General features: G+C 53.6%; 1 protein-coding gene across 1 annotated transcript; it reads right to left on the bottom strand.

The window, feature by feature from the left end:
• Positions 1-96: 96 nt before the first annotated feature.
• Positions 97-26,122, bottom strand: CHRNA5 (cholinergic receptor nicotinic alpha 5 subunit). Its single transcript, XM_084869216.1, has 6 exons — positions 25,949-26,122; positions 18,906-19,057; positions 12,932-12,976; positions 9,966-10,075; positions 5,854-6,682; positions 97-703 (listed from the first exon to the last, which is right to left on the bottom strand). The coding sequence occupies exons 1-6, from the start codon at positions 26,052-26,054 to the stop codon at positions 548-550; spliced, it is 1,398 nt and encodes a 465-aa protein (XP_084725342.1). The 5' UTR covers positions 26,055-26,122; the 3' UTR covers positions 97-547.
• Positions 26,123-27,635: the final 1,513 nt, after the last annotated feature.

The following is a 27,635-nucleotide window of genomic DNA, read 5'->3' as shown; positions in this document are numbered from 1 at the left end:
GTACCTTGGTTGCGGGCACATCCCCAGTGGGGGGCATGCAGGAGTCAGCTGATGGATGTTTCTCTCCAATCGATGTTTCTAACTCTCTCTCCCTCTCCCTTCCTCTCTGAAATCAATAAAAAATACCTTTTTAAAAACTTAAAATGGAATCATTTGGGCGTCTGGAACGGATTAATTCAACTTACATGATTTCTTCTTTTTTTTTTTAATATACTTTATTGATTTTTTTACAGAGAGGAAGGGAGAGAGAGTTAGAAACATCCATCAGCTGCCTCCTGCACACCCCCCATTGGGGATGTGCCCACAACCAAGGTACGTGCCTTTGACCCGAATCAAACCTGGGACCCTTCCGTCCGCAGGCCGACGCTCTATCCACTGAGCCACACCGGTTAGGGCTCAACTTACATGATTTCTAATTGGGAGTGTGTGTGTGTGTGGGGGGTGATCCGGTGTTCAGACAGCCTCTCGGAGCGCAATGAGGATGAGACACGAGGTTCCACTCGCCGTACGTGCCTGACGCTCCCACCGCCGCCGCCCGAGGGGAGCGTCATGTGGCTGCCGTCCCGACGGGGGCGCCCACCGCGGCCCATTTATACACCACCGGGGCGAACAGCCCCAGCGAGCCCACCACTGAGACCAGCAGGAACGCCCAGAGGAGGAGCCGGTCCAGCACCTGGGCGATGAACTTCCAGTCCTCCACCACCTGTGGCCAAAAGGAAAAGGAAAGAAAAAAGGGCTCACATATAATGCAGAACGTAACCCTGTCCACGTATGTTAAGACCAGAGGCCCGGCCGAAGCCGGTGTGGCTCAGTGGATGGAGCGTTGGCCTGCAGACTGAAGGGTCCCGGGTTCGATTCCGGTCAAGGGCATGGACCTTGGTTGCGGGCACATCCCCAGTGGGGGGTGTGCAGGAGGCAGCTGATTGATGATTCTCTCTCATAGATGTTTCTAACTCTCTATCCCTCTCTTTCTCTCTGTGAAAAATCAATAAAATATATTTAAAAAAAAAAAAAAAAAAAAGACTAGAGGCCCCGTGTACGAAGAGATGCATGCCATAGACCAGGGGTCCTCAAACTTTTTAAAGTGGGGGCCAGATCACGGTCCCTCAGAGAGCTGGAGGGCCGGACTATATGAACCACTAATCCCTACTGTAACACCTTGGCTGCGCTCACTGCCCAAAAAACCTGGCGGGCAGGATCAGACTCCCCTGGGGGCTGCATGTGGCCCGCGGGCCGTAGTTTGAAGACCCCTGCTCATAGACCTTCCTTCCCCTGGGCTTCTGGTACCGGTTTTTCTCCCGCACCCGGGACCCAGGCCTTCGCTCCGGCCGGACCCTTCCCCTTCCCCCCACCCCCCCATCCCTCTCATAGCAGGCATCCTGCCCTGCCCAGCCACTCCGCACCCCAAGCAGCTGGGCGGCCTCCAGCTTTGTCCTTCTCATTTGCATATCCCCTCCTGATTGGCTGGTGGGCATAACAGAGTGATGGTCAATTTGCATGTGGCTCTTTTATTAGATGTCATCTGCTGCCCTGGCCTGTGTGGTTCCATGGATAGAGTGTTGACTTTCTGACTGAAGGGTCCCGGGTTCGATTCCCGGTCAAGGGCACGTGCCCGGGTTGTGGGCTCGATCCCCAGTAGGGGGTGGGCAGGAGGCAGCCGATCCATGATTTTCTCTCATCATGGATGTTTCTATCTCCCCCTCCTTTTCTCCCTGAAATAAATATATACACTGAGTGGCCAAATGATTATGATTTTTAAATATATAATCATCTGGCCACTTAGTGTGCTTCTCTTGAGCACCTCATTGATTGGGTATCAAAGATACTATAGCCGAAACCGGTTTGGCTCAGTGGATAGAGCATCAGCCTGCAGACTGAAGGGTCCCAGGTTCGATTCCGGTCAAGGGCATGTACCTTGGTTGCGGGCACATCCCCGGTAGGGGGTGTGTATGAGGCAGCTGATGGATGTTTCTCTCTCATCGATGTTTCTAACTTTCTATCCCTCTCCCTTCCTCTCTGTAAAAAATCAATAAAATATATTGAAAGAAAGAAAGAAAGAAAGAAAGAAAGAAAGAAAGAAAGAAAGAAAGAAAGAAAGATCAGGGCAAACATGTGGCTGATCTCCAGCCAAAGTCTAGAATACTTTTGGGTTCCATTTGATACACTGAGTGGCCAGACGATTATGCGTCCAGAGATCATCGTCATCTGGCCCCTCAGTGTACATACATATAGACAGATAGGTAGGTAGATAGATATTTTTTAAAGATATAATCTGCTGAATTAAGGCCAAATCAGTTTCTGCTGCCTCAACACTGTATGTCTCCACCCCCCACCTCCATCCCCCACCCCGTGCTCAGCACTCAGAAACAGATTCTGTGATAAGAGGGACTCAGGCCGAAACCAGTGTGGTTCAGTGGATAGAGCTTTGGTCTGCGGACTGAAGGATCCCAGGTTTGATTCCGGTCAAGGACATGTACCTTGGTTGCGGACACATCCCCAGTGGGGGGTGTGCAGGAGGCGGCCGGTCAATGTATCTCTCTCATCGATGTTTCTAACTCTCTGTTCCTCTCCCTTCCTCTCTGTGAAAAATCAATAAAATATATTAAAAAAAAAAAAAAGAGGGACTCACGACATGGCCCAATGTCATTCACACATCGCTTGCAATGTTTTACAACTGGCTTGTTTTGATGATATATAATAAAAATTAGAATATTTATACTATTTGCCAAAACTGGTCTGGCTCAGTGGATAGAGCATCAGCCTGCGGACTGAAGGGTCCCAGGTTCGATTCCGGTCAAGGGCATGTACCTTGGTTGCGGGCACATCCCCAGTGGAGGGTATGCAAGAGGTATGCAATGACTCTCTTCCATAATTGTTTCTAACTCTCTATCTCTCTCCCTCTCTGTAGAAAATCAATACAATATAATTGTTTCTAACTCTCTATCTCTCTCCCTTCCTCTCTGTAGAAAATCAATACATATTTTTAAAAAGAATATTTATACTATTTGAATATTTGGTCATAAAACCCCCAAGATATCTTTCATTCCCCTTTTTCCTCCCATTAAATATATTTGTATTGATGTCAGAGAGGGAGATGGAGAGAGAAACGTCCATGATGAGAGAGAACCATGGACCGGCTGCCTCCTACACGCTCCCCACTGGGGATGGAGCCCGCAACCCTGGCAGGTGCTCTGACCGGGAATCGAACCGTGAGCTCCAGGTTCAAAGGCTGACATTCAACCACTGAGCCACACAGACCTGGCCTCTTTTATTCTTTTTTAAAAATATATATATATTATTGATTTTTTTACAGAGAGGAAGGGAGAGGGTTAGACAGAAACATCGATGAGAGAGAAACACCCATCAGCTGCCTCTTGCACACTCCCCACTGGGGATGTGCCCGCAACCAAGGTACATGCCCTTGACCAGAATCGAACCTGGGACCTTTCAGCCTGAAGACCGATGCTCTATCCACTGAGCCACACCGGTCAGGGCCTCTTTCATTCTTAACACATACAGCAACACTAAGTTTTCTTTAAAATCATTTTAGATGCCCAGCCAGTGAGCCTCAGGGGTTGAGCGTCGACCTGTGAACCAGAAGGTCCAGGCACATGCCCAGGCTGTAAGCTCGATCCCCAATGGGCAGCATGCAGGAGGCAGCCGGCCAATGATTTTTCTCTCATCGTTGATGTTTCTCTCTCTCTCTCTTTTTCACTTCTTCTTTCTGGAATCAATAAAAACGTATTTACAGCCGAAACCGGTGTGGCTCAGTGTATAGAGCGTCGGTCTGCGGACTGAAGGGTCCCAGGTTTGATTCCGGTCAAGGGCATGTACTTTGGTTGTGGGCACATCCCCAGTAGGGGGTGTGCAGGAGGCGGCTGGTTGATGATTCTCTCTCATTGAAGTTTCTAACTCTCTATCCCTCTCCTCTTTCTCTCTGTAAAAAATCAATAAAATATATTTTAAAAAATAAAATAAAATAAAATAAAAACATATTTACAGAAAAATCATCGGAGATGCCGAGGGAGACACAGAGAAGTGGGGTATGTGTGTGTAGGCGCCCCGCCTTGTGGGTGTTTTATCCAGATCAGAAACTATTCTATTATTTAATTTTTTAAATATATTTTATTGATTTTGTACAGAGAGGAAGGGAGAGGGATAGAGAGCTAGAAACATCGATGAGAGAGAGTCATCGATCAGCTGCCTCCTGCACACCCCCTACTGGGGATGTGCCCGCAACCAAGGTACATGCCCTTGCCCGGAATCGAACCCGGGTCCCTTCAGTCTCCAAGCCGACGCTCTACCCATTGAGCCAAACCGGTTTCGGCCTATTCTATTATTTTAACACTAGAGGCCCGGTGCACAGATAGAAAGGAGACGAATGAGAAGGTGGCTGGAGGGGTGGGTCTGGGCGGGATGGGCCAGACACACCCTGAGCCTACCTCTCAGGGTCCCTCCCCTGGGACAGACCGGGGCTCGACGGGCATCTGCAGAGTTAGGGGGTCCCTCTGGCAGTGGGGTCCCTCGGCCTGGCCTGTGGGGATAGGGCCAAAACGGCAGTCGGACATGCCCCAGGATCCCAGAGAGACAAAGGACTCTGAAAAGCTGCTGTTGCTCAGCAGCTCCTGTGTTGAGCGTCTGCCCCCTGGTGGTCAGTGTTCGTCATTGCTACCGGCCAGTCCGCTGGTCGCTTAGCCTTTTATTATATATATAGAGATTTTTAAAAATTGATTTCTTTATTGATGAAGGTATCACATATTTGTCCTCAACCCCCCATTCCAATTCCCCAACTCCCCCCCTCATGCCCCCACCCCCCTATTGTCCTTGACCACTGGTTAGGCTAATATGTGTGCACATAAGTCCTTTGGTTGATCTCACCCTTTTATCCCCATAGATTTTTTTATTTTATTTTTTATTGATGTCAGAGAGGAAGGGAGAGGGAAAGAGAGCTCGAAACATCCAGGATGACAGAGAATCACGGATCGGCTGCCTCCCACACATCCCCACACACACTGGGGATGGAGCCCGCAACTCAGGCATCTTCCTTTGACCAGAATCAAACCTGGGACCCATGCCAAAACCGGTGTGGCTCAGTGGATAGAGCGTCGGCCTACAGACAAAAGGGTCCCGGGTTCGATTTCGGTCAAGGGCATGTACATTGGTTGTGGGCACATTCCCATCAGGGGGTGTGCAGGAGGCATCTGGCTAATGTTTTTCTCTCATTGATGTTTCTAGCTCTCTATCCCTCTCCCTTCCTCTCTGTAAAAAAAAAATCAATAAAATACATTTAAAAAATTAAATAAATAAATAAATAAATAAAGGCGTGGGACTCAGCATGCCAATCTTTAAAAACAAACAAACAGCCAAAACCAGTTTGGCTCAGTGGATAGAGCATCGACCTGCAGGCTGAAAGGTCCCGGGTTCGATTCCGGGCAAGGGCATATACCTTGGTTGCGGTCACATCCCCAGTAGGGGGTGTGCAAGAGGCAGCTGATCGATGTTTCTCTCTCATCGATGTTTCTAACTCTCTATCCCTCTCTCTTCCTCTCTGTAAAAAAAAAAAAAAAAATCAATAAAAAAATATTTAAAAAAATAAATAAAAACAAACAAACAAACGAAAAACCCAGGACCCTTCCGTCTGCAGGCCGGCGCTCTACCCACTGAGCCACACCGGCCAGGGGGGGGCCAGAACAGATTCTGCAAAGACCTTCACGATGGATGCGCATCCACACTGGTCCAGCCCCTGCCCTGGGGCTTGGCTCAAGGAGAGGGCCGTGACCTGCCCGTGGGACACCCCCCAACCCCACCCTCACCTCCCCCACACCCCGCCATGTCCCCGACCCCAGCACAGACCTCTCGGACCGCGTTCTCCTTCACCACGTGCCTCGCGATGTAGCGGACGGCGTCCAGCGCGGCTCCCAGCGGGTCCCGGGCGGGCGGGGGGCGCTCCTCCCGCCGGGCCCGGGCCCGGGCGGAGTAGCGGTCGGCGTGGCCCCGCATGCACAGCAGCCGCGGCAGCCGCCGCAGGAACAGCCGGCGCACCCAGGGCGCCATGGCCCGGTGCGTGGCGGGCCCGCGGTGGTGCACGTTGACGGCGGAGACGGTGACGGCGATGGACAGCGTGACGAAGATCATGGTGAGCACCAGGAACTCGCCCACCAGCGGGATGACCTTGGAGGACGACGGCACGATCTCCTCGATGAGCAGCAGGAAGACGGTGAGCGCCACGAGCACGGAGGTGCAGAGGGACACCTTCTCGCCGGCGTGGGCCGGCAGGTAGAAGACCAGGGCGGTGAGCAGGGACAGCCCGGTGCAGGGCACGAGCAGGAAGAGCGTGTAGAAGAGCGGCAGGCGCCGCAGCACCAGCGCGTAGGTGACGTGCGGGTACCAGCGCGCGCCGGCCGTGCGGTTGGCGCGGCGGCCCGCGGCGCTCAGGATCTCCCACTCGCCGTTGTCGAAGAAGTCCGGGCGGTCGGCGTCCGCCGCCGCCAGCAGCAGCTCCACCTGCGAGCCGTCGTAGGTCCAGGAGCCGAAGCGCAGGGAGCAGTTCTGGCGGTCGAACGGGAAGAAGGTCACGTCGATGGTGCAGGAGCTCTTGAAGCTGGCGGGCGGCGCCCAGGCCACCGTGCCGTCGAACCGCACCACCGCCTTCGTGCGCGCCCCTTCGAACTGCCCGTCGGCGCTGAAACACACACACACAGACACACGGGCACACACACACACACACACACACACACACACACACACAGGGACACGGTAGGAGTTGACCTAGGAACCTGGAGGTCAGGGGGCCATTCCCGGTCAGGGCACAGGCCCTGGTGTCGGGCTGGATCCCCAGTGTGAGGCGTGCAGGGGGCAGCCGATCTGTGATTCTCATATGGATGTTTCTGTCTCTCCCTCCCTCCCTCCCCCTTCCTCTCTGATATATATATATATATATATATATATATATATATATATAGCCAAAACCGGTGTGGCTCAGTGGATAGAGCATCAGCCTGCAGACTGAAAGGTCCCAGGTTCGATTCCGGTCAAGGACATGTACCTTGGTTGCGGGCACATCCCCGGTAGGGGGTGTGCTAGAGGCAACTGATGGATGATTTTCTCTCATTGGTGCTTCTAGCTCTCTATCCCTCTACCTTTCTCTATGTGGAAATCAATTTAATAAAAAATATTTTAAAAAAAACACGTGCGTGCGCGCGCACACACACACACGTGCATACACGTGCACACACAGAAGCACTGTAGGTTGGGTGTTGACCTAGGAACCTGGAGGTCACAGCTCCATTCCCAGTCAAAGGCACAGGCCCGGGTTGTGGGCTCGATCCCCAGTGTGGGGCGTGCAGGAGGCAGCCGATTCTCTCTCATCATGGATGTTTCTGTCTCTACCTCCCTCACAAAAAAAAAAAAAAAAAAAAAATATATATATATATATATATATATATATATATATATATATATATATATTAGCCTGCTCTATTTGGTCAGACATTTTAATTTTATTTCTTTTATTTCTTTTTTAATATATTTTATTGATTTTTTTACAGAGAGGGATAGAGAGAAACATCGATGAGAGAGAATCATCGATCAGCTGCCTCTTGCACACCCCCTACTGGGGATGTGCCCGCAACCAAGGTACATGCCCTTGACCGGAATCGAACCTGGGACCTTTTAGTCTGCAGGCCAAAGCTCTATCCACTGAGCTAAACTGGTTTCCGCTGGTCAGACATTTAAAAAAAATATATACTTTATTGATTTTAAAAAATATATTTTATTGATTTTTTACAGAAAGGAAGGGAGAGGACAGAGATAGAGAGCTAGAAACATCGATGGAAGAGAGACATCGACCAGCTGCCTCTTGCACACCCCACACTAGGGATGTGCCCGCAACCAATGTAAATGCCCTTGACAGGAATCAAACCTAGGACCTTCCAGTCCGCAGACCGACACTGGATTTGAATCTAGGACTCCCTCAGTCCGCAGGCTGAGCCAAACTTGTTACGGTCAAACTTTTTTTTTTAATATATATTTTTTATTGATTTAAGGGAGGAAGGGAGAGGAGAGAGAGAGAAACATCAATGATGAGAGGGAATCATGGACTGTCTGCCTCCTGCACGTTGGACTGAGCCTGCAACCCAGGCATGTGCCCTTGACCGGAATCGAACCCGGGACCCTTCAGTCCGCTGGCTGACGCTCCATCCATTGAGCAACACCGGTCAGGGCTGGTCGAACATTTAATTAACTCACCCTACTGCCTTGGCAGGGCCAGCCATCCCCCTCCCCTGCTCCATGTGCTGGACCATGGGACTGACCATTAGCAACCCTCTGACTTCCTCACACCTTCCTGACCTTCCCCAGTAAGTCACTGCCAGGATTCTTGTTCTGGCATTAAGAAGGGTTCAGCAGCTGAAACCGGTGTGGCTCAGTGGACAGAGCGTTGGTCTGCAGACTGAAAGGTCCCAGGTTCGGTTCCGGTCAAGGGCATGTACCTTGGTTGCGGGCACATCCCCAGTAGGGGGTGAGCAAGAGGCAGCTGGTTGATGTTTCTCTCTCATCGACGTTTCTAGCTCTCTATCTCTCTCCCTTCCTCTCTGTAAAAAAATCAATAAAATATATTTAAAAAAAAAAAAAAAAAAAAGAAGGGTTCAGCAATCTGGAGAAAGGCTGTGTGCAACTTAAGAGTCCAGAGACAAAAGATGGTTTTGAAAGCCATTGGGGGTCAGAGGAGCTTCTGCTAAAGGAGCTAAAGACTCTCTCCTTGGCTCAGAACCCTTGCTTTTTATTAACACAATTTGTCCTAAGGCAAGGTGGAGATAATACCCTTCAGAGGGTAAAGTTTCGTACAGAATCCATTGTAAGATTAGGGAATAGCCTTCAGCTGTTCCAGTGTTTGGCCAACAGGGGGCAGTAACATGTAGATGGAGATGCCCTGAGCTGTCTGGCAGCAGACAAGCATCCTATTCAGGTTTGGGGGAAGTGCCTTTCAGCCACTCCAACTGGCAATCACATATGTGACCCAGCCCTTGCTGAGCCCCATCAACCTTTTGATAAAACCCTTGCAATTGTGACGTGCTGGAACTGGCTTTCCGCATGTCCCTAATGTCATACATCAAAGAACACTTGTACGATCAGATGAAGGCTTAGATCTGGATGTGTTGCGTTAGTATAGGGCTGGGGTGTTGATCTGTGAGTGCCTTGGGTGGGGCCTGGATGAGGCTGGTTGACTTATTTGGAAATGTCTTTTGTGTGAAGTGTATCATTGGGCATGTGGAGGTATTATTGATATGAGAAAATGCTAAGTAACTGATTTACTATCTGAAAAGGGATTTACTATCGGGGAAAGGGAGGGAGGAAGAGACTGAACATAAACTGTGCACCTATGGATGAGGACAGTGGGGGATGGGGAGGGGGCGGAGGGTGGGGTGGGAACCTGGTGGAGCGGGGGAGAAATGAGGAACCTTTGTAATAATATGAACAATAAAGATTGATTTAAAAAAAAAAAAAAAGAACACTTGTACGATCAAAAACCAGCAAGCACATGCACACGTGCACACGCAAAAGGAGGGGACCCACGGAACCGATCTGAAGCCAAAGAATGTGCAATCGGGTCATGCGATTGGACAGCCACACACATCTCAAAAGGAAGGAGACGGCCCTGATCGGTGTGGCTCAGTGGGTAGAGCGTCGGCCTGTGCACTGAAGGGTCCCGGGTTCGATTCCAGTCGGGAGCATGTACCTTGGTTGCGGACACATCCCCAGTAGGGAGTGTGCAAGAGGCAGCTGATGGATGTTTCTCTCTCATTAATGTTTCTAACTCCCCCTCTCCCTTCCTCTCTGTAAAACATCAATAAATTTTTTTTTTTTTTTTTTTAAAGAAGAAGGAAGGAGACAGACGGTCCTTGTGTCCAATCACAAGGCCCGTGTTCGCTTTGGACACGCACCGCGGAAGCTGGACTGCGACTTACTTATCGAACAGGACGATGTCTGGGGTCCAGAGCGCGTCTGACGGGACTCGAATGGCCCGGATCCCCCCGTAGTCCTCGGGGTTCCACTGGAGCTTCACGTCTCTCCACTCCTTCGGAACAAAGAGAACCGCGTCGGTTTCTTTCTTTTCTTTCTTTCTTTCTTTTTTTTTTTAATATATTTTATTGATTTTTTTTAATATATTTTATTGATTTTTTTACAGAGAGGAAGGGAGAGAGATAGAGAGTTAGAAACATCGATGAGAGAGAGTCATCGATCAGCTGCCTTTTGCACACCCCCTACTGGGGATATGCCCGCAACCAAGGTACAGTACATGCCCTTGACCGGAATCGAACCCGGGACCCTTCAGTCCCCAAGCCGATGCTCTATCCATTGAGCCAAGCCGGTCCCGGCTATTTTATTGATTTTTTTACAGAGAGGAAGGGAGAGAGATAGAGAGTTAGAAACATCGATGAGAGAAACATCGACCAGCTGCCTCCTGCACACCCCCTACTGGGGATGTGCCCGCAACCAAGGTCCATGCCCTTGACTGGAATCGAACCCGGGACCCTTCCGTCCGCAGGCCGACGCTCTACCCACTGAGCAACACCGGTTTCGGCCCGGCGTCGATCTCGCCGGACTTCATCCTCAAAGGGACCAAACACGGTCAGACAGGAGGCCTTGTCGGCTCCCGACAGAGCGCGCCGGCCACTGGGCTGCCCTGTCCCTGCGGCCGGCCGCGGCTCTGCGCGGGGTCCCTGTGGGACCGGGAGCGCCAGGCGGTGTGTGTGTGTGCGCTCCCGGGTCTGCTGGGCGCCCCTCCTCCGGCCACGAGCCGGGCCCAGGAGGCGCGGCCTCGGGCATTAGGGTCCGGGTTCGAGGGGAGCATCCCTTTTCCAGATGTGTGGACCAGGACCAGGCGGACTGCTCCACGCAACGCGCAGCTGGGCGTCCTCCACACCCCACATACGTGAACACACATTCCGCACACGTGAACGTCCTGCCCAAGCCCCACGCCGGAACAACGCGGGACCGTGTCAAATCAAGACTCCCAAGGAAATCACGCGTGCCTTTTGGGAGTTAAGGGTTGGGGAAGCGGTGGTTGGTATTAAAAAGTAGGGGACACTGGGCCGAAACCGGTGTGGCTCAGTGGGTAGAGCGTCGGCCTGCGGACTGAAGGGTCCCGGGTTCGATTCCGGTCAAGGACATGTACCTTGGTTGCGGACACATCCCCGGGGGGAGGGGGGGGTGCAAGAGGCAGCTGTTCGATGACTCTCTCATCGATGTTTCTAACTCTCTCTCTCTCCCTTCCTCTCTGTAAAAAATCAATAATATATATATATACACACACACACACACACACACACACACACACATATATATATATATATATATATATATATATATATATATATATTTATTTATTTATTTTTTTTTTTAAACAACTTTAGACAATAAAAAAAAAATTATGGACAGCCTGGCCGGTGTGGCTCAGTAGTTGAGCATCAAGCTATGAACCAGGAGGTCAGGGTTCGATTCCAGGTCAGGGCACAGGCCCGGGTTGTGGGCTCAATTCCCAGGAGGGTGCCTGCAGGGGGCAGCCGGTCCATGATTCCCCCTCATCATGGATGCTTCTATATCTCTCTCCTTCTCCCTCCCCCCCCCCCTCTCTCTCAAAAGCAATAAAAACATATTTTAAAAATAAATAAAAAAATAAAGCCCTAGCTGGTGTGGCTCAGTGGATGGAGCATCGGCCTGCGGAATGAAGGGTCCCAGGTTCGATTCCAGGCAAGGGCATGGACCTCGGTTGCAGGCTACCCTGCCCTGGATGGGGAGCATGCAGGAGGCAACCCATCGATGTGTCTCTCTCACATCCGTGTTTCTCTCTGTCTCTCCCTCTTCCTTCCATTCTCTCTGAAAGTCAATGGAAAAAACAGTCTCAGGTGAAGATGAACACAAATAAATAAATAAATAAATAAATAAATAAATAAATAAATAAAAATATAGGTCCTGACCAGTGTGGCTCAGTGGATAGAGCATCGGCCTGCAGACTTAATGGTCCCAGGTTTGATTCCCACCAAGGGCTTGTACCCTGGTTACATGCACATCTCCAGTAGGGGGCGTGCAGGAGGCAGCTGATGGAAGTTTCTAACTCTCTCTCCCTCTCCCTTCCTCTCTGTAAAAATCAATAAAATATATATACACACACACACACACACACACACACACACACACATATCCAACACCCCTATCCTATTTCCTAGCACATTTTCTTTTTCTTTTTAAAAAAATATATTTTATTGGCTGGGACCGGTTTGGCTCAGTGGATAGAGCGTCGGCCTGCAGACTGAAAGGTCCCGGGTTCGATTCCGGGCAAGGGCATGTACCTTGGCTGCGGGCACATCCCCAGTTGGGGGTGTGCAGGAAGCGGCTGATCGATGATTCTCTCTCATTGATGTTTCTAACTCTCTATCCCTCTCTCTTCCTCTCTGAAAAATCAATAAAATATATTTAAAAAAAAAATATATATATATATACATATATATATTTTATTGATTTCTTACAGAGAGGAAGGGAGAGGGATAGAAAGCTAGAAACATCAATGAGAGAGAAACATCGACCAGCCCACCTCCTGCACACTCCCCATTGGGGATGTGCCCACAACCAAGGTCCATGCCCTTGACCAGAATCGAACCGGGACCTTTCAGTCCGCAGGCCGACGCTCTATCCACTGAGCCACACCGGTTTCGGCTTCCCAGCACATTTCCCCCAAGCTGATCAGTGTTGCTCACAGCTGCTCCCCAGTGCCTGCCACGAAGGTCACACCAGCGAGTAAACACGGGACCTCACCTGCCTGGCCCGCGCGCCTCCCACCAGCCCGCCCTCCCTCTCACCCTCCGTGCCTCATGCCCGGCAGTAACCGGGTGGCAGGTCGCCAGGGGAGCGGCCTTTCGCACTTGGTACGTACCTGCTTCAACCAGACGTTCGTGGTCATCAGCTGATTTTTCTCGTCCTGAAAAACAAAGATTTAAATAAGACCAGTGGGCCCTGACTGGCGTGGCTCAGTGGACAGAGCGGCCGCCTAGTGGCTGAAGGGTCCCAGGTTCGATTCCCATCGAGGGCACAGGCCTGGGTTGCAGGTTCCATCACCAGTCAGGGGCGTGCAAGAGGCAGCCGATCCGTGATTCTCTCTCATCATGGATGTTTATCTCTCTCTCCCTCTCCCTTCCTCTCTGACATCAATAAAAATAAATTTAAAAAATTAAAAAATATTAAATAAGGCAGATAGTTCCGATTCCAGACAGGACGATTCTTTATAATTCTTTTTTTTTTTTAATTTTTTTTTTTTTTAAATCAATCTTTATTGTTCATATTATTACAAAGGTTCCTCATTTCTTCCCCCCTCCACCAGGTTCCCACCCCACCCTCTGCCCCCTCCCCATCCCCCATTGTCTTCATCCATAGGTGCACAGTTTATGTTCAGTCTCTTCCTCCCTCCCTCTCCCCGATAGTAAATCCCTTTTCAGATAGTAAATCTGTTACTTAGCATTTTCTCATATCAATAATACCTCCACATGCCCAATGATACTTCACACAAAAGACATTTCCAAATAGGTCAACCAGCCTCATCCAGGCCCCACCCAAGGCACTCACAGATCAACACCCCAGCGCTATACTAACTCAACACATCCAGATCTAAGCCTTCATCACTTGATTCAGCAGACCCTCAAGTTCCCGCAAAAGTTTCCAGCCATGTCTGAGAGGCAGCCGTGGGCAGGTACAGGCGAGGAGCGAGCTGTTTCGGGCCTGGCTGCTCCGGGCCTGGCCTCTGTTGCTCTGGTTCGTTCCACAACCAGCTGCTCCGGGTCTGGCCACTGCCGCTCCCGACCTAGTTGCTCTGGACTTGGCTGTTGCTGCTACAGGCCTGGCCGCACCCGACCCGGCTGCTCTGGGACCGGTTGCTCCGGTCCCGGCCGCTCCGGGCCTGGCCGCTCCCAGCCTGACAGCCGCTGCTCCGGGCCTGGCCGCTCCCAGCCTGGCAGCCATTGCTCCTGGCCTGGCCGCACCAGACCCGGCTGCTCCGGGCCTGGCCGCTCCCAGCCTGGCAGCCGCTGCTCCTGGCCTGGCCGCACCAGACCCGGCTGCTCCGGGCCTGGCCGCTCCCAGCCTGGCAGCCGCTGCTCCAGGCCTGGCCATTCCCAGCCTGGCAGCCACTGCTCCTGGCCTGGCCGCACCAGACCCGGCTGCTCCGGGCCTGGCCGCTCCCAGCCTGGCAGTCGCTGCTCCGGGCCTGGCCGCACCAGACCCGGCTGCTCCGGGCCTTGCCGCTCCCAGCCTGGCAGCTGTTGCTCTGGGCCTGGCCGCTCCCAGCCTGACAGCCGCTGCTCCGGGCCTGGCCGCTCCCAGCCTGGCAGCCATTGCTCCTGGCCTGGCCGCACCAGACCCGGCTGCTCCGGGCCTGGCCGCTCCCAGCCTGGCAGCCGCTGCTCCTGGCCTGGCCGCACCAGACCCGGCTGCTCCGGGCCTGGCCGCTCCCAGCCTGGCAGCCGCTGCTCCAGGCCTGGCCATTCCCAGCCTGGCAGCCACTGCTCCTGGCCTGGCCGCACCAGACCCGGCTGCTCCGGGCCTGGCCGCTCCCATCCTGGCAGCCGCTGCTCCGGGCCTGGCCGCTCCCAGCCTGGCAGCCGCTGCTCCTGGCCTGGCCGCACCAGACCCGGCTGCTCCGGGCCTGGCCGCTCCCAGCCTGGCAGCTGCTGCTCCTGGCCTGGCCGCACCAGACCCGGCTGCTCCGGGCCTGGCCGCTCCCAGCCTGGCAGTCGCTGCTCCGGGCCTGGCCGCACCAGACCCGGCTGCTCCGGGCCTTGCCGCTCCCAGCCTGGCAGCTGTTGCTCTGGGCCTGGCCGCTCCCAGCCTGGCAGCCGCTGCTCCAGGCCTGGCCACACCAGACCCAGCTGCTCCGGGCCTGGCCGCTCCCAGCCTGGCCGCCGCTGCTCCAGGCCTGGCCGCACCCGACCCGGCTGCTCCGAGCCTGGCCGCTCCCAGCCTGGATGCTCCATGCTTGGCTACTGCTGTTCTGGGCCTGGCTGCTCCCAACCCGGCTGCTCTGGGCCGGGCTTCTCCGGGCCCAGCCACTCCGTGTCTGGGTGTTCCTGGACTGGCCACCCTGGGCTTGGCCGCCTCTGCCTCAGGCCTGGCTGCCACTGCCCCAGGTCTGGCTGCTCCAGTGCTGGCCGTTGAAGCTCTTGTTCTGGCTGCTGCTGCTCTGGGGCCTGGCCACTGCTGCTCCGGGCCCAGCTGCCACTGCCTTGTGCCTGGCCACTCTAGGCCTGGTCGCCGCTGTTCCAACATTCTGTCCCTTTTTTCTCTTTTTTTTTTCTTTTAAAAAAACAAAACAAAACGCATTTATGTTGCAATGTTGGCTGGTGCGTTGAGTTCTGACTAGTCTTTGATTTTTCAAGATCTTCTTTGTATTCTTTCTTAAGTAATTTTACTATCATTTGCTCTCACTTGATTTCTTCACATTGAGAACTTCTTTGGTTTCTTCCTCCTTGTCCTGGGAGCTCAGCAGGTTGGCCTGTGGCACCCCTTTGTTCTCCGCGGGCTCCCGCGCTGCTCCAGCCTGTTGCCGGGGTTGGCGCCGCCCAGGAAGCAGCCCCCGTCCTTGGCTCCGTTGCCAGCGCTCAGCAGTCGAAGGCTCAGGGGCACCCCCCCCCACTGGGGGCCCCGTCGCCCGGCTCCTTGCTGGCGCCCGGCTGGCCGGTGTCCGGCAGGGGCTCCTGCTCCTCGTGGCGTTCCTCCAGTCTGGGGCTTTCTTTCTCCCTCCCACTAGGGGAGTTTAGGATCAGAGTCAACAGACTGTCCTCTGCGCACAGTGTGCGCGACTCCGGGGGCTCGGCCTTTCGCCGCGCTCCCAGGACTCCACCTCACAGCTCCGTCTCCCCCTACCCGAGCCTGGGTCCCCAGGGACTGGCCCAGACCTGGAGTTCGGGGCGGTCTGGACTGAGGCTCAGAGCTGCCGCCGGAGGCTTTGTTTCTTCTGGCTAGGGTAATCCAGCATCAGAGTCAACATTCAGTCCTCTGCGCGCCATGTGCGCGCGACTCCGGGGGCCCCGCATTTCGCCGTCCCCCGGGATTGTCTCCCCCTGCCGGAGCCTGGGTCCCCAGGGTCTGGCACATAACTTGGGGCTCAGCGCTGCCGGTTCGGGGGTTCAGCCCAGGCTGGGGGTTCTATTTCCTTCCTGCTAGGGAACGCCTGGCAGCACCCAGCCCTCTCCTCCTCTCCGGCTGCGACCTCTCCGCGCACGCGTGCGTGCGAGCGCGCCGCATGTCTCCGTACCTTAGGCTTTTTTTCAGCTCCTCTGATTTTCCTTCTGGTTTTCTCCCTCCTTCCTATTGTAGAGTTTTCAGTCAGTCAACTACCTGTAGCTCTGGGCAATGTCCACTCTACATTTTAGTTGTATTCCCTTGAAATTGTTGTGAGCTGCTGCGGCTAGGTGTATACCCGAGCAGCCATCTTGGATCCTCCTTTTTTAATATATTTTATTGATTTTGTACAGAGAGGAAAGGAGAGAGATAGAGAGCTAGAAACATCGATGAGAGAGAAACATCGATCAGCTGCCTCTTGCACACCCCCCACTGGGGATATGCCTGCAACCAAGATATGCCTGGCACCATCGGTATTTTTAGATGTAACATTCGTCATCTCAACCAGCACATTTCCTCAGATCTAACTAAGATACAACCGAAGAAGTAAGTCCCAACTTTATGTACTCGGCGCTGAGAGAGAGTACGGGCCCTGGCCGGTGTGGCTAAATGGATAGAGCATCGGCCTGCGGACTGAAGGGTCCCAGGTTCGATTCCGGTCAAGGGCATGTGCCTGGATTGTGGGCACATCCCTAGTGGGGGGGGTGCAGGGGGCAGCCGATCCATGATTCTCTCTCATCATTAATGTTTCTCTCTTTCTCTCTCTCTCTGCCTCTCTGTCCCTCTCTGAAATCGATAAAAATATATTAATAATAATAATAATAAAAAAAAAGGTGTGCAAAAATAAACAGCTCAAATTTTAAAAACAATCAATGGCAAAATGTCTGCTGGTGAGGATTAAAAATGAAACGAAACAGCACCTAGCTGGCTTGGCCCAGTGGATACAGCATCAGTCTGCAGACCTGGGGGGCTTCTGGGTACGATTCCGGCCAGGGGCACACGCCCAGGAGGTGGGCTCTGTCCCCAGTGGGGGGCATGCAGGGGCCAGTCCATCGGTGATGCTCTCTCATCATGGATGTTTCTATCTCTCTCCCCCACTCCCTTCCTCTCTGAAATCAATCTATCTACTAAAAGAGTAGCATGCTAATTGGCCGTACCTTGGCGACGTCCACCAGCCAATCAGGAGTGAGTATGCAAATTAACCCAGCAAAGATGGTGGGTTGGTTTGCATACACAGATTCCGAGTTGCCGGGGGCGTTCTGCATCGCCCCAGCTGCTCCAGGCCTCTGGGCAGCGTGGGAAGGCAGAAAGGAAGCTCTGGCCAGAGCAAAGGCGGTGCCAGCAGCCAGGGGAAGGCAGGCCCATTTCTGCACGGATCTTCATGCAGCGGGCCTCTAGTAAAAAAATATTTAAGAAAAAAAAAAAAAGGTGCCGGGACCGGTTTGGCTCAATGGATAGAGCGTCGGCTTGGGGACTGAAGGGACCCGGGTTCGATTCAGGTCAAGGGCATGTACCTTGGTTGCGGGCATATCCCCAGTAGGGGGTGTGCAAGAGGCAACTGATCGATGACTCTCTTTCATCGATGTTTCTAACTCTCTATCTCTCTCCCTTCCTCTCTGTGCAAAATCAATAAAATATATTAAAAAAAAAAAAAAAAAAAAAAAGGAAATTTAAAAACAAAAACAGCCGAAACCGGTGTGGCTCAGTGGATGGAGCGTCAGCCTGTGGACTGTGGGGGTCCCAGGTTCGATTCCCGGCCAGGGGCATGTGCCTTGGTTACGGGCACATCCCCGGTGGGGAGTGTGTGGGAGGCGGCTGGTCGATGTTCCTCTCTCATCGATGTTTCTGGCTCTCTATCCCTCTCTTTTCCTCTCTGTAAAAAATCAATAAAATATAATTTAAAAAATTAAAAAAACAATAAAAATAAAAACAAAAGCAGCCAAAACCGGTTTGGTTCAGTGGATGGAGCATCAGCCTAAGGACTGTGGGGTCCCGGGTTCGATTCCGGTCAGGGGCATGTGCCTTGGTTGCGGGCACATCCCCGGTGGGAGCTGTGCAGGAGAAGGCTGATGGATGTTTGTAACTCTCTATCTCTCTCCCTTCTTCTCTGTAAGAAATCAATAAAATATATTTTAAAAAAGCAAAAAAAAAAAAAAATAATAATAATTTTTAAAAACCCAAAAAAAACAGTAAGAGCAGAGAAGTAGAAGTGGTCCGAACAGCAGGCGAGAGGACAGAAGGATAAACAGCTTAGCGGATGGACGGCACCCATGCTCGGCTCATCCCTAAGAAGGGAGAATGGCCGAAACCGGTGTCGCTCAGTGGATAGAGCATCGGTCTGCGGACTCAAGGGTCCCAGGTTCGATTCCGGTCAAGGGCGTGTACCATGGTTGTGGGCACATCCCCAGTGGGGGTGGTGCGGGAGGCAGCTGATGGATGTTTCTCTCTCATCGATGTTTCTGACTCTCTATCCCTCTCTCTTCCTCTCTGTAAAAAATCAATAGAATAATAAGATCTATTAAAATAAAAGAAAGAAGGGAGAATGACCCGGAAGGAAGGAGGAGGCCCCAAGGGAGCAGGTCCCGGAGGCAAAGGCGGCTGGTGGGGGGGGGGGTCCTCGCCTGGGAGGTGGGAGCCCTGGGGCAGACCGCCCGGCCAGCTCCCTCGTACCCAGGCCCGGAGAGCCATTCCCATGGCTCGGGCTGGCGGCGCCGGGTCCGGGGGGCGCGCACACCTACCACGTCCACCAGCTGGGAGATGGCGAGGCCAAACGTGATGCTGATCCTGTCGCTGAGGCGCTCCACGGGCCGCACCCACCGCTCGTAGTCCTGAAACAGGTCCCGGAGCAGGCCGTCCTCGTGTTTGGCCGCCGAGAACGGTTCTGCCAGCCCTGCGACACAGATGCTCCACAGTTAGCCTGCGGGCTTTTCTCCGACCAAATCCTCCTACTTCTCACACACACACACACGCACACACGCACGCTGGCCGGTGTGGCTCAGTGGATAGAGCGCCGGCCTGCGGACTGAAAGGTCCCGGGTTCCATTCCGGTCAAGGGCATGTGCCTTGGTTGCGGGCACATCCCCAGTGGGGTGTGTGCAGGAGGCAGCTGATGGATGTTTCTCTCTCATCCTGGATGTCTCTATCTCTATCCCTCTTCCTTCCTCTCAGAAATATATTTTTTGAAACGTTTGTCATCATTCATAAGCCAGCACTATTACTTAGGCCGTGATGAAGAGTCCTTTTTGAGTGCAATATCAATACAGAGGTCTGAGGTCCATGAGGACCACTCTGCTCAGAGACATTTCTTAGTCGATCAGATTACTCACTCGGGAACGTGCTGAGTCCCTTGAGAAGCACTCAACGCAATACAGAGGCACTTAGACTCTAAGAAACAGCCCGGCCGGCGTGGCTCAGTGGATAGAGCGCCGGCCTGTGGGCTGAAGGGTCCCAGGTTCGAGTCCCAGTCAGGACACATGCCTGGGTCACGGGCTCGATCCCCAGTAGAGGGCGTGCGTGGAGGCAGCCGATACGTGATGCTCTCTCATCATGGATGTTTCTATCTCTTTCTCCCTCTCCCGTCCTCCTTCCGAAATCAATCCTACATAATAAAAGGTCAATATGCAGCCGGGACAGGTTTGGCTCAATAGATAGAGCGTCAGCTTGGGGACTGAAGGGCCCCAGGTTTGATTCCGGTCAAGGGCATGTACCTTGGTTGTGGGCACATCCCCAGTAGGGGGTGTGCAAGAGGCAGCTGGTCGATGACTCTCTCTCATTGATGTTTCTAACTCTCTATCTCTCTCCCTTCCTCTCTGTACATAAATCAATAAAATATATTTTTTTTAAAATAAAAATAAATAAAAGGCTAATATGCAAATCGACCGAATAGCGGAACAACCGGTCGCTATGATGTGCACTGGCCACCAGGGGGCAGACACTCAACACAGGACTGCTCCCTGGGGGTCACAGCTCCCACCGGGGGAGCGTGGCTCCGCCGGCTCACAGCCGCTGAGCTCAGCAGAGGTGGCGGACCTCTCCTGCCTCCGCTGCCGGCTGGCGGTAAGGAGGGAGGGGTCCCGGACTGAGAGGGATGTCTGACTGCCAGCTTAGGACCCGTGTTCTTTCATCATTGATGTTTCTCTCTCTCTCCCTCTCCCTTCCTCTGAAATCAATTATATATATATATATATATATATATATATATATATATATATATACACACACACACACACACACACACACACACACACTCTAGAAGCCCAGTGCACGAAATTCATGCAAGGTGCCCAGCCCCTGCAGCCATGGAGGCTTGTCTCGGCCCTCACAGTCCTTGCTTTGTCCAGAAGGTCATCCGGAAGGACTCTGGAAGGACATCTGGAAGGTCATTCAGCTGTCCGGTCTAATTAGCATATTACACTTTTATTATTATAGATTTTTTTAATTGATTTTTTTTTTACAGAGAGGAAGGGATAGAGATAGAGAGTTAGAAACATCGATGAGAGAGAAACATCCATCAGCTGCCTTCACATCTCCTAATAGGGAATGTGCCCACAACCAATGTACATGCCCTTGACTGGAATCGAACCTGGGACCTCTCAGTCCAGAGGCCGACACTCTATCAACTGAGCCAAACCAGTTAGGGCTATTATAGATTTTAAAATATATATAATATATATATATATATATAATTATTTATTTTTTACAGAGAGGAAGGGAGAGAGATAGAGTTAGAAACATCGACGAGAGAGTCATCAATCAGCTGCCTCCTGCACACCCCCTACTGAGGATGTGCCCGCAACCAAGGTACATGCCCTTGACCGGAATCGAACCCGGGACCCTTCAGTCTGCAGGCTGACGCTCTCTCCACTGAGCCAAACCTGTTAGTGCAATAACTATACATATATATATTTTTTTTAATATATTTTATTGAATTTTTTACAGAGAGGAGGAGAGAGGGATAGAGAGTTAGAATCATCGATCAGCTGCCTCTTGTACACCTCCTACCGGGGATGTGCCCGCAACCAAGGTACATGCCCTTGACCGGAATCGAACCTGGGACCTTTCAATCCGCAGACCAACGCTCTACCACTGAGCCAAACCGGTTTCGGCAACTATATACATATTTTTAAAAAGTCTTTACGTTCTGGGACTCGCTCCCCTCCACCCCCAATTCAGTACTGGATGTCGGTACATCTCTATCCACCTCCAGTCTCTCTTCACACGTGGTAAGGGGGTCGGGATGACGGGTGTGTTGTCATTTGCGTAAGCTTTCCCGGCCAAGGGGCATGTCTGTGGTCCTCGGCTTGGGGTTCTTGCTGACGATGCCACGGAGGGAAAATGCTTTGGTTAACATCCTGTGCGTCTTTTCCCCGCACTTACAGGAGAATTTACGGCGGCGACTTTTAGAACTGCTGAGTCAGGGCACGCACGCTTTAAATCCTGCTTGCTGCTGCCAACGTGTGCCCTTTGGTCTGCGCCCGCCGTCACAAGAATAAAATAAGGTAATATATCTGAAAAGCTTCGTAAGAGGTTTTTCCATAAGGCAGGCATTCCCCTCAATGTCTCCTTGGGAGAGAGATATATATGATTTTTACAGAGAGGAAGGGAGAGGGACAGAGAGTTAGAAACATTGATGAGCGGAAACCGGTGTGGCTCAGTGGATAGAGCGTCGGCCTGCGGACTGAAAGCCCCCAGGTTCGATTCAGGTCAAGGGCATGGACCTTGGTTGTGGGCACATCTTCAGTGGGGGGCGTGTAGGAGGCAGCTGATGGATGTTTCTCTCTCATCGATGTTTCTAACTCTTTATCTCTCTCCCTTCCTCTTTGTAAAAAAAAAGAAAAAAATCAATAAAATATTTTTTTTTAAAAGAAACATTGATGAGAGAGAAACATCCATCAGCTGCCTCCTGCACACCCCCTACTGTCCCCAGTACATGTAACCAAGGTCCATGCCCTTGATGGGAATCGAACCCGGGATCCTTCAGTCACAGGCAGACGCTCTATCCACTGGGCCACACCGGTTAGGGCTGGACTTTTTTTGTTAAGTTAACAGAAAGTGACATATCCCTTAAGAAAAAGAAAAACCCGTTCGTAACAGCCCCAGGAAGGCTATTTTAAGCGATGGCGAGAGAACTCGGCGGTGAACATCATTGGCCGTTTTGTCAACGCGGAGAAAGCTGTGCTGTCGCCAACACTTTCAATGTGACAAACGGGTGCTTATCAGTCCCTATTTTAGGTATTACAGGTGAAATGCGGGGGGGGGGCTTTTTTGTGTATTTCCATCCTAGGATTTTCATTATACACGGAGCGGCCAGATGATAGTGATCTCTGAACGCATAATCATCTGGCCACTCCGTGTCTATCCTATAGAATAGGGGTGTCGAACTCAATCAGAGAAGGGGCCAAAATCTAAAATCCAGCCTAAATCGCGGGCCGAATGGTTTACTGAACAGTCATAAACTGACAATGCCATAAACTGACAGCGGAGTGCAGTGATGACAGCGCGGTGCGGGCCACATTGCAAGGCCTGGCGGGCTGGATTTGGCCCGAGGGCCTTGTGTTTGACACATGTGCTATAGAATAAAAGGCTCATATGCAAATGGTCCCCTCGACCAGGAGTCCGACCAGCAGGCAGGCCGGCCAACCGCCCGTGTCCCCTCCCCCTGGCCAGGCTGGCCGGCCCCCACCCATGCACGATAATCTGGCCAATCAGTGTGTGTGTGTGTGTGTGTGTGTGTGTGTGTGTGTGTATAGATAGATGATAGATAGCTAGATAGCTAGATAGATATGATAGATAGATTGATATTAGAGGCCCATGCATGCATTCGTGCATGGGTGGGGTCCAGCCAGCCTGGCCAGGGGGAGGGGACAGGGGCGGTTGGCCGGCCTGCCTGCTGGTCGAACTCCTGGTCGAGGGGACCATGTGCATATGAGCCTTTTATTCTATAGGACAGACACGACGGAGTGGCCTGGTTATTATGCGTTCAGAGATCATCATCATCTGGCCACTCGGTGCATTTGCTGTTCATTTTCATCACAGAATTAGAGGGGGGGTCAAGTTTCTCTGGGGTGGCTCTGCTTTCGTTTTACCTTAATTTGCACTCTGTCCCGACTCCCCAACACTGGCGTGAGAAAATGACCTGAGGCAGGTAGGTTTAGTCAGGAGCCAAGACAACAGGCATATATTTAAACAAAAAAACAAACAAACATATATTTGTATTGGTTTCAGAGAGAAAGGGAGGAGAGAGAGAGAAACATCGATGAGAGAGAAGCAGGGATCAGCTGCCTCCTGCACACCCCCTACTGGGGAGGTGCCCACAACCAAGGTACATGCCCTTGACCGGAATCGAACCCAGGACCCTTCAGTCTGCAGGCTGACGCTCTATCCATTGAGCCACACCAGTTAGGGCTGCACAGGGCTTTAAAAATATGTTTTTATTGATTTCAGAGAGGAAGGGAGAGGGAGAGAAAGACACATCCACGATGACAGAGAATCATGGACCGGCTGCCTCCTGCACGCCCCACACTGGGGATTGAGCCTGCAACCCGGGCACATGCCCTTGACCGGGAATCGAACCCGGGACCCTTCGGTCCGCAGGCCGATGCTCTATCCACTGAGCCACACCGGCCAGGGCCTGGCTTGCTTGCTTTGTTTGAAACGCCGCCCTCCAGGTGACCCCGCTTCCGTCCTCATTAAGCAACGCGTTCGGCAAAACCTAATTCTGCTGGAGATGGAGACGGTGATGGCTTCCTGGAATCGGAAACCATCGTTTGTCTAAAAGCCCAGAGGAAGCGGAGGCAGGAAAGGGCTCTTCTGCCCGAGTGGGGCCTCCGCTTTCCAAGCACAGACCCAGCCCTGAGGCTCCGGGAGGGGCGCCCAAAGGTCAAAAGGTCACGGGTTCAGCTCCAGGTCAAGGGCAGGTACCTGGGCTGCAAAGACAGCCCATCCATATGTCTCTCTCTCTCTCTCTCTCTCTCTCTCTCCTGCCATCCCTTCCACTCTCTTTTAAAGAAAAAAAAATCAATGGGAAAAATACCCTCAGGTGAGAGTTAACAAAAAAAAAAAAAAAAAAAAGTCAATTAAAAAAACAAACAAAAAATAAACATGCTCGGGTGAAGATTTAAAAATAAACACACTATTTTATTATTTTTTAAATATATTTTATTGATTTTGTACAGAGAGGAAGGGAGAGAGATAGAGAGTTAGAAACGTCGATGAGAGAGAATCATCGATCAGCTGCCTCTTACACAACCCCCGCTGGGAATGTGCCCGCAACCAAGGTACATGCCCTTGACCGGAATCGAACCCGGGACCCTTCAGTCCCCAAGCCGACGCTCTATCCATTGAGCCAAACCAGTCTCAGCTTAAATATATTTTTATTGATTTTAGAGAGGAAGGGAGAGGGAGAGAGAGATAGAAACATCAATGATGACAATCATTGATTGGCTGCCTCCTGCACGCCCTCTACTGGGGATGGAGCCCGCAACCCCAGGCATGTGCCCTTGACTGGAATCGAACCCGGGACCCTTCAGTCCACAGGCTGACGCTCCATCCACTGAGCCACACCAGACAGGTCAAAAAACAAACAAACAAAAAAAAAACCACAACCGAAACAGGTGTGGCTCAGTGGATAGAGCGTTGGCTTGGGGACTGAAAGGTCCCGGGTTCGATTCCGGTCAAGGGCATGGACCTTGGTTGTGGGCACATCCCCAGCGGGGGGTGTGCAGGAGGCAGCTGATCGATGTTTCTCTCTCATCGATGTTTCTATCTCTCTATCCCTCTTCCTTCCTCTCTGTACAAAATCAATAAAATATATATATTAAAAAAAGAGTAAAATAGGATCATAAAATAAAATAAGTGACATGAATAAAATGAAATCATAAATAAAATTAATAGAGTAGAATAACATGAAATCATAAAATAAATTAGCTGACTAGAATAGAATAAAATAAATAATGTAAAATAAAATAAATCAGAAATACGCGGAGGTCGGAACGCCGTGCCTCCCGCTGAGAGGACCTCGCTGTCTGGGTGGGGTCCCACCCCCGGCCCCCCATCGGGCTCGGCAGCTTTGGGGGGACCACGCCGCCTTTTCCATCCCGGGGGGAACGCGTGACCTGCGGGGGCGGCTCTGGGAGGACTCGGGTGCCCCCGACCGCACCCGCGACGGCCACCGGCTCCTGCGGCACCGGGCGGGCTCCCCAGCGCCAGGAGCCCGGGGGGAGTCAGGGGGCCCAGGGCGGGATCCCCAACGCCTCGGCGACCCCGCGCCTCTGACTGACAGCCCGGCGCCGCAGCCCGGAGGCCGTCAGGGGCACTCGGCGCCTTCCCCCAGGGAGGTGCCCGCGGGCATTCCCCCCCGCAGCCGCCCCGCGCCCCGCGCCCCCGACAGGCCCCCCGCCCCGCGCCCCCCGCAGGCCCCCCGCCCCGCGCCCCCCGCAGGCCCCCGCCCCGCGCCCCCCGCAGGCCCCCCGCCCCGCGCCCCCCGCAGGCCCCCGCCCCGCGCCCCCCGCAGGCCCCCGCCCCGCGCCCCCCGCAGGCCCCCCGCCCCGCGCCCCCCGCAGGCCCCCCGCCCCGCGCCCCCCGCAGGCCCCCGCCCCGCGCCCCCCGCAGGCCCCCCGCCCCGCGCCCCCCGCAGGCCCCCCGCCCCGCGCCCCCCGCAGGCCCCCCGCCCCGCGCCCCCCGGCAGGCTCCCCGCCCCGCGCCCCCCGGCAGGCTCCCCGCCCCGCGCCCCCCGCAGGCTCCCCGCCCCGCGCCCCGCGCCCCCCCGCCCCCCCAGCCTCACCTCCGGGCGCGTCGCCCCCCGCGCCGGCCGGACCCGGGTGCCAGGCGACCAGCGGGACCAGCAGCAGGAGGCGGAGGGCCGCGGGCCCGGACCCCCGCGCCGCCATCGCCCGGAGGCGCCTCAGGACGCCGGGGGGACGCGGACTCGGGGTCGGAACTGCGAGCGGGTCCCAGCGAAGCGCAGCGACCGGTCCTCGTTCCGGGCGCCCCGGGCAAGCCCCGCCCCTCCCGCCACAGCCCCGCCTCCTCTCTTTAGCCCCGCCCTCCAGCCCCTCAGTCTTCTTACGGACCCGCCTCTTCTGGTTGTAGTGAATGCTTTTTCAGCTCCGCCTCATTTGCATCCAGCCCGCCCTCCCCGCCATAGCCCCGCCTTGTCCCTCTTTAGCCCCGCCCCGTCTCTTTAACCCCGCCCCCTCAGTCTTCTTACGGCCCCACCTCGTCTGGTTGTAGTGAATGTTTTTTCAGCTCCGCTCATTTGCATCTAGCCCGCCCCTTCCGCTATAGGCCCGCCCCTTCCGCTATAGGCCCGCCTCCTCTGTTTAGCCCCGCCCCCAACCCCTGGTTGTGAATGCTTTTCCAGCTCCACTTCATTTGCATATAGCCCGCCCCTTCCGCTATAGCCCCACCCCTCTCCTAACACCCGCCTCCTCTCTCTTTAGCCCCGCCCTCCAGCCCCTCAGTCTATGTCCGGCCCTGCCCCGTCTAGTCTAGTCGTACTTAGTGCCTTAGTGCGTTTTCAGCTCCGCCTCATTTGCATCTATCCTGATCCCACCCCACCCCCAGCCCCGTCCCACCCTCCTGCCCCTTAGTTTCCCTATGGCCCCACCCCATCCCGCCCAGCTAGATCCCGGCCCTGCCTTTGGTCTCTCTGCCCACTGGCCCCGTCTCCAGAGCAGGTGCCAGTGTACCTCAGCTGACCCTGGGCAAGGCCTCGCACCCCTGGGCACACCTGCCATTCACTGACACCTGCACCCGGAGGCAGGCGACAGGTGGGCAGAGAGAGAACGGACAGGAAGCCCCGCAGGGGTGTGGCTCCGTGGCTGAGCCTGGACCTATGACCCAGGAAAATAAAAATACATTTAAAAAAAAAGAAAGAAAACTGTGACATGGCCACATAGTCATGAGGGGTAGGATGTGCCCCTGGCTCAGGCCCCCACCCCCACCCCAAGGGTACCTCGCAGCAGCCTGCGGTCTCCTGGTCCCAGTCAGCCAGGCCACTGGGCAAGTACTCCCCTTGGGACCAGTTTCCTCATTCATTTTATATATATACTACCCTGTTTCCCCGAAAATAAGACAGTGTCTTATATTAATTTTTTCTCCCAAAGTTGCGCTAGGTCTTATTTTCAGGGGATGTCTTATTTTCGGGGAAACACTAGTGGCCCAGTGCATTAAATTCATGCACGGGGGTGGAGGTGGGGGTTTTCCTCAGCCCGGCCTGCACCCTCTCCAATCTGGAACTCCTTTGGGGATGTCCAGCTGCCAGTTTAGGCCTGACCACAGGGATCGGGCCTAAACCAGCAGTCAGACAACCCTCTGGCAATCCGGGACTGCTGGCTCCGAACCGCTCACCTGCTCACCCGCCTGCCAGCCAGATCGCCCCCGCCTGCCACCCCTGCAGGCCTGATGGCCCCCACCTGCCCTCCCCTCCTGACCTGATCGCCTCTAACCTCCTCTGCCTCAGCCGCCCC

This window comes from Pipistrellus hanaki (assembly GCF_964339955.1).
Source record: "Pipistrellus hanaki genome assembly, chromosome: 21".
Lineage (NCBI taxonomy): Eukaryota > Metazoa > Chordata > Mammalia > Chiroptera > Vespertilionidae > Pipistrellus > Pipistrellus hanaki.
The sequence above is the reverse complement of the archived record's forward strand: the minus strand, read 5'-3'. Positions and strand labels throughout refer to the sequence as shown.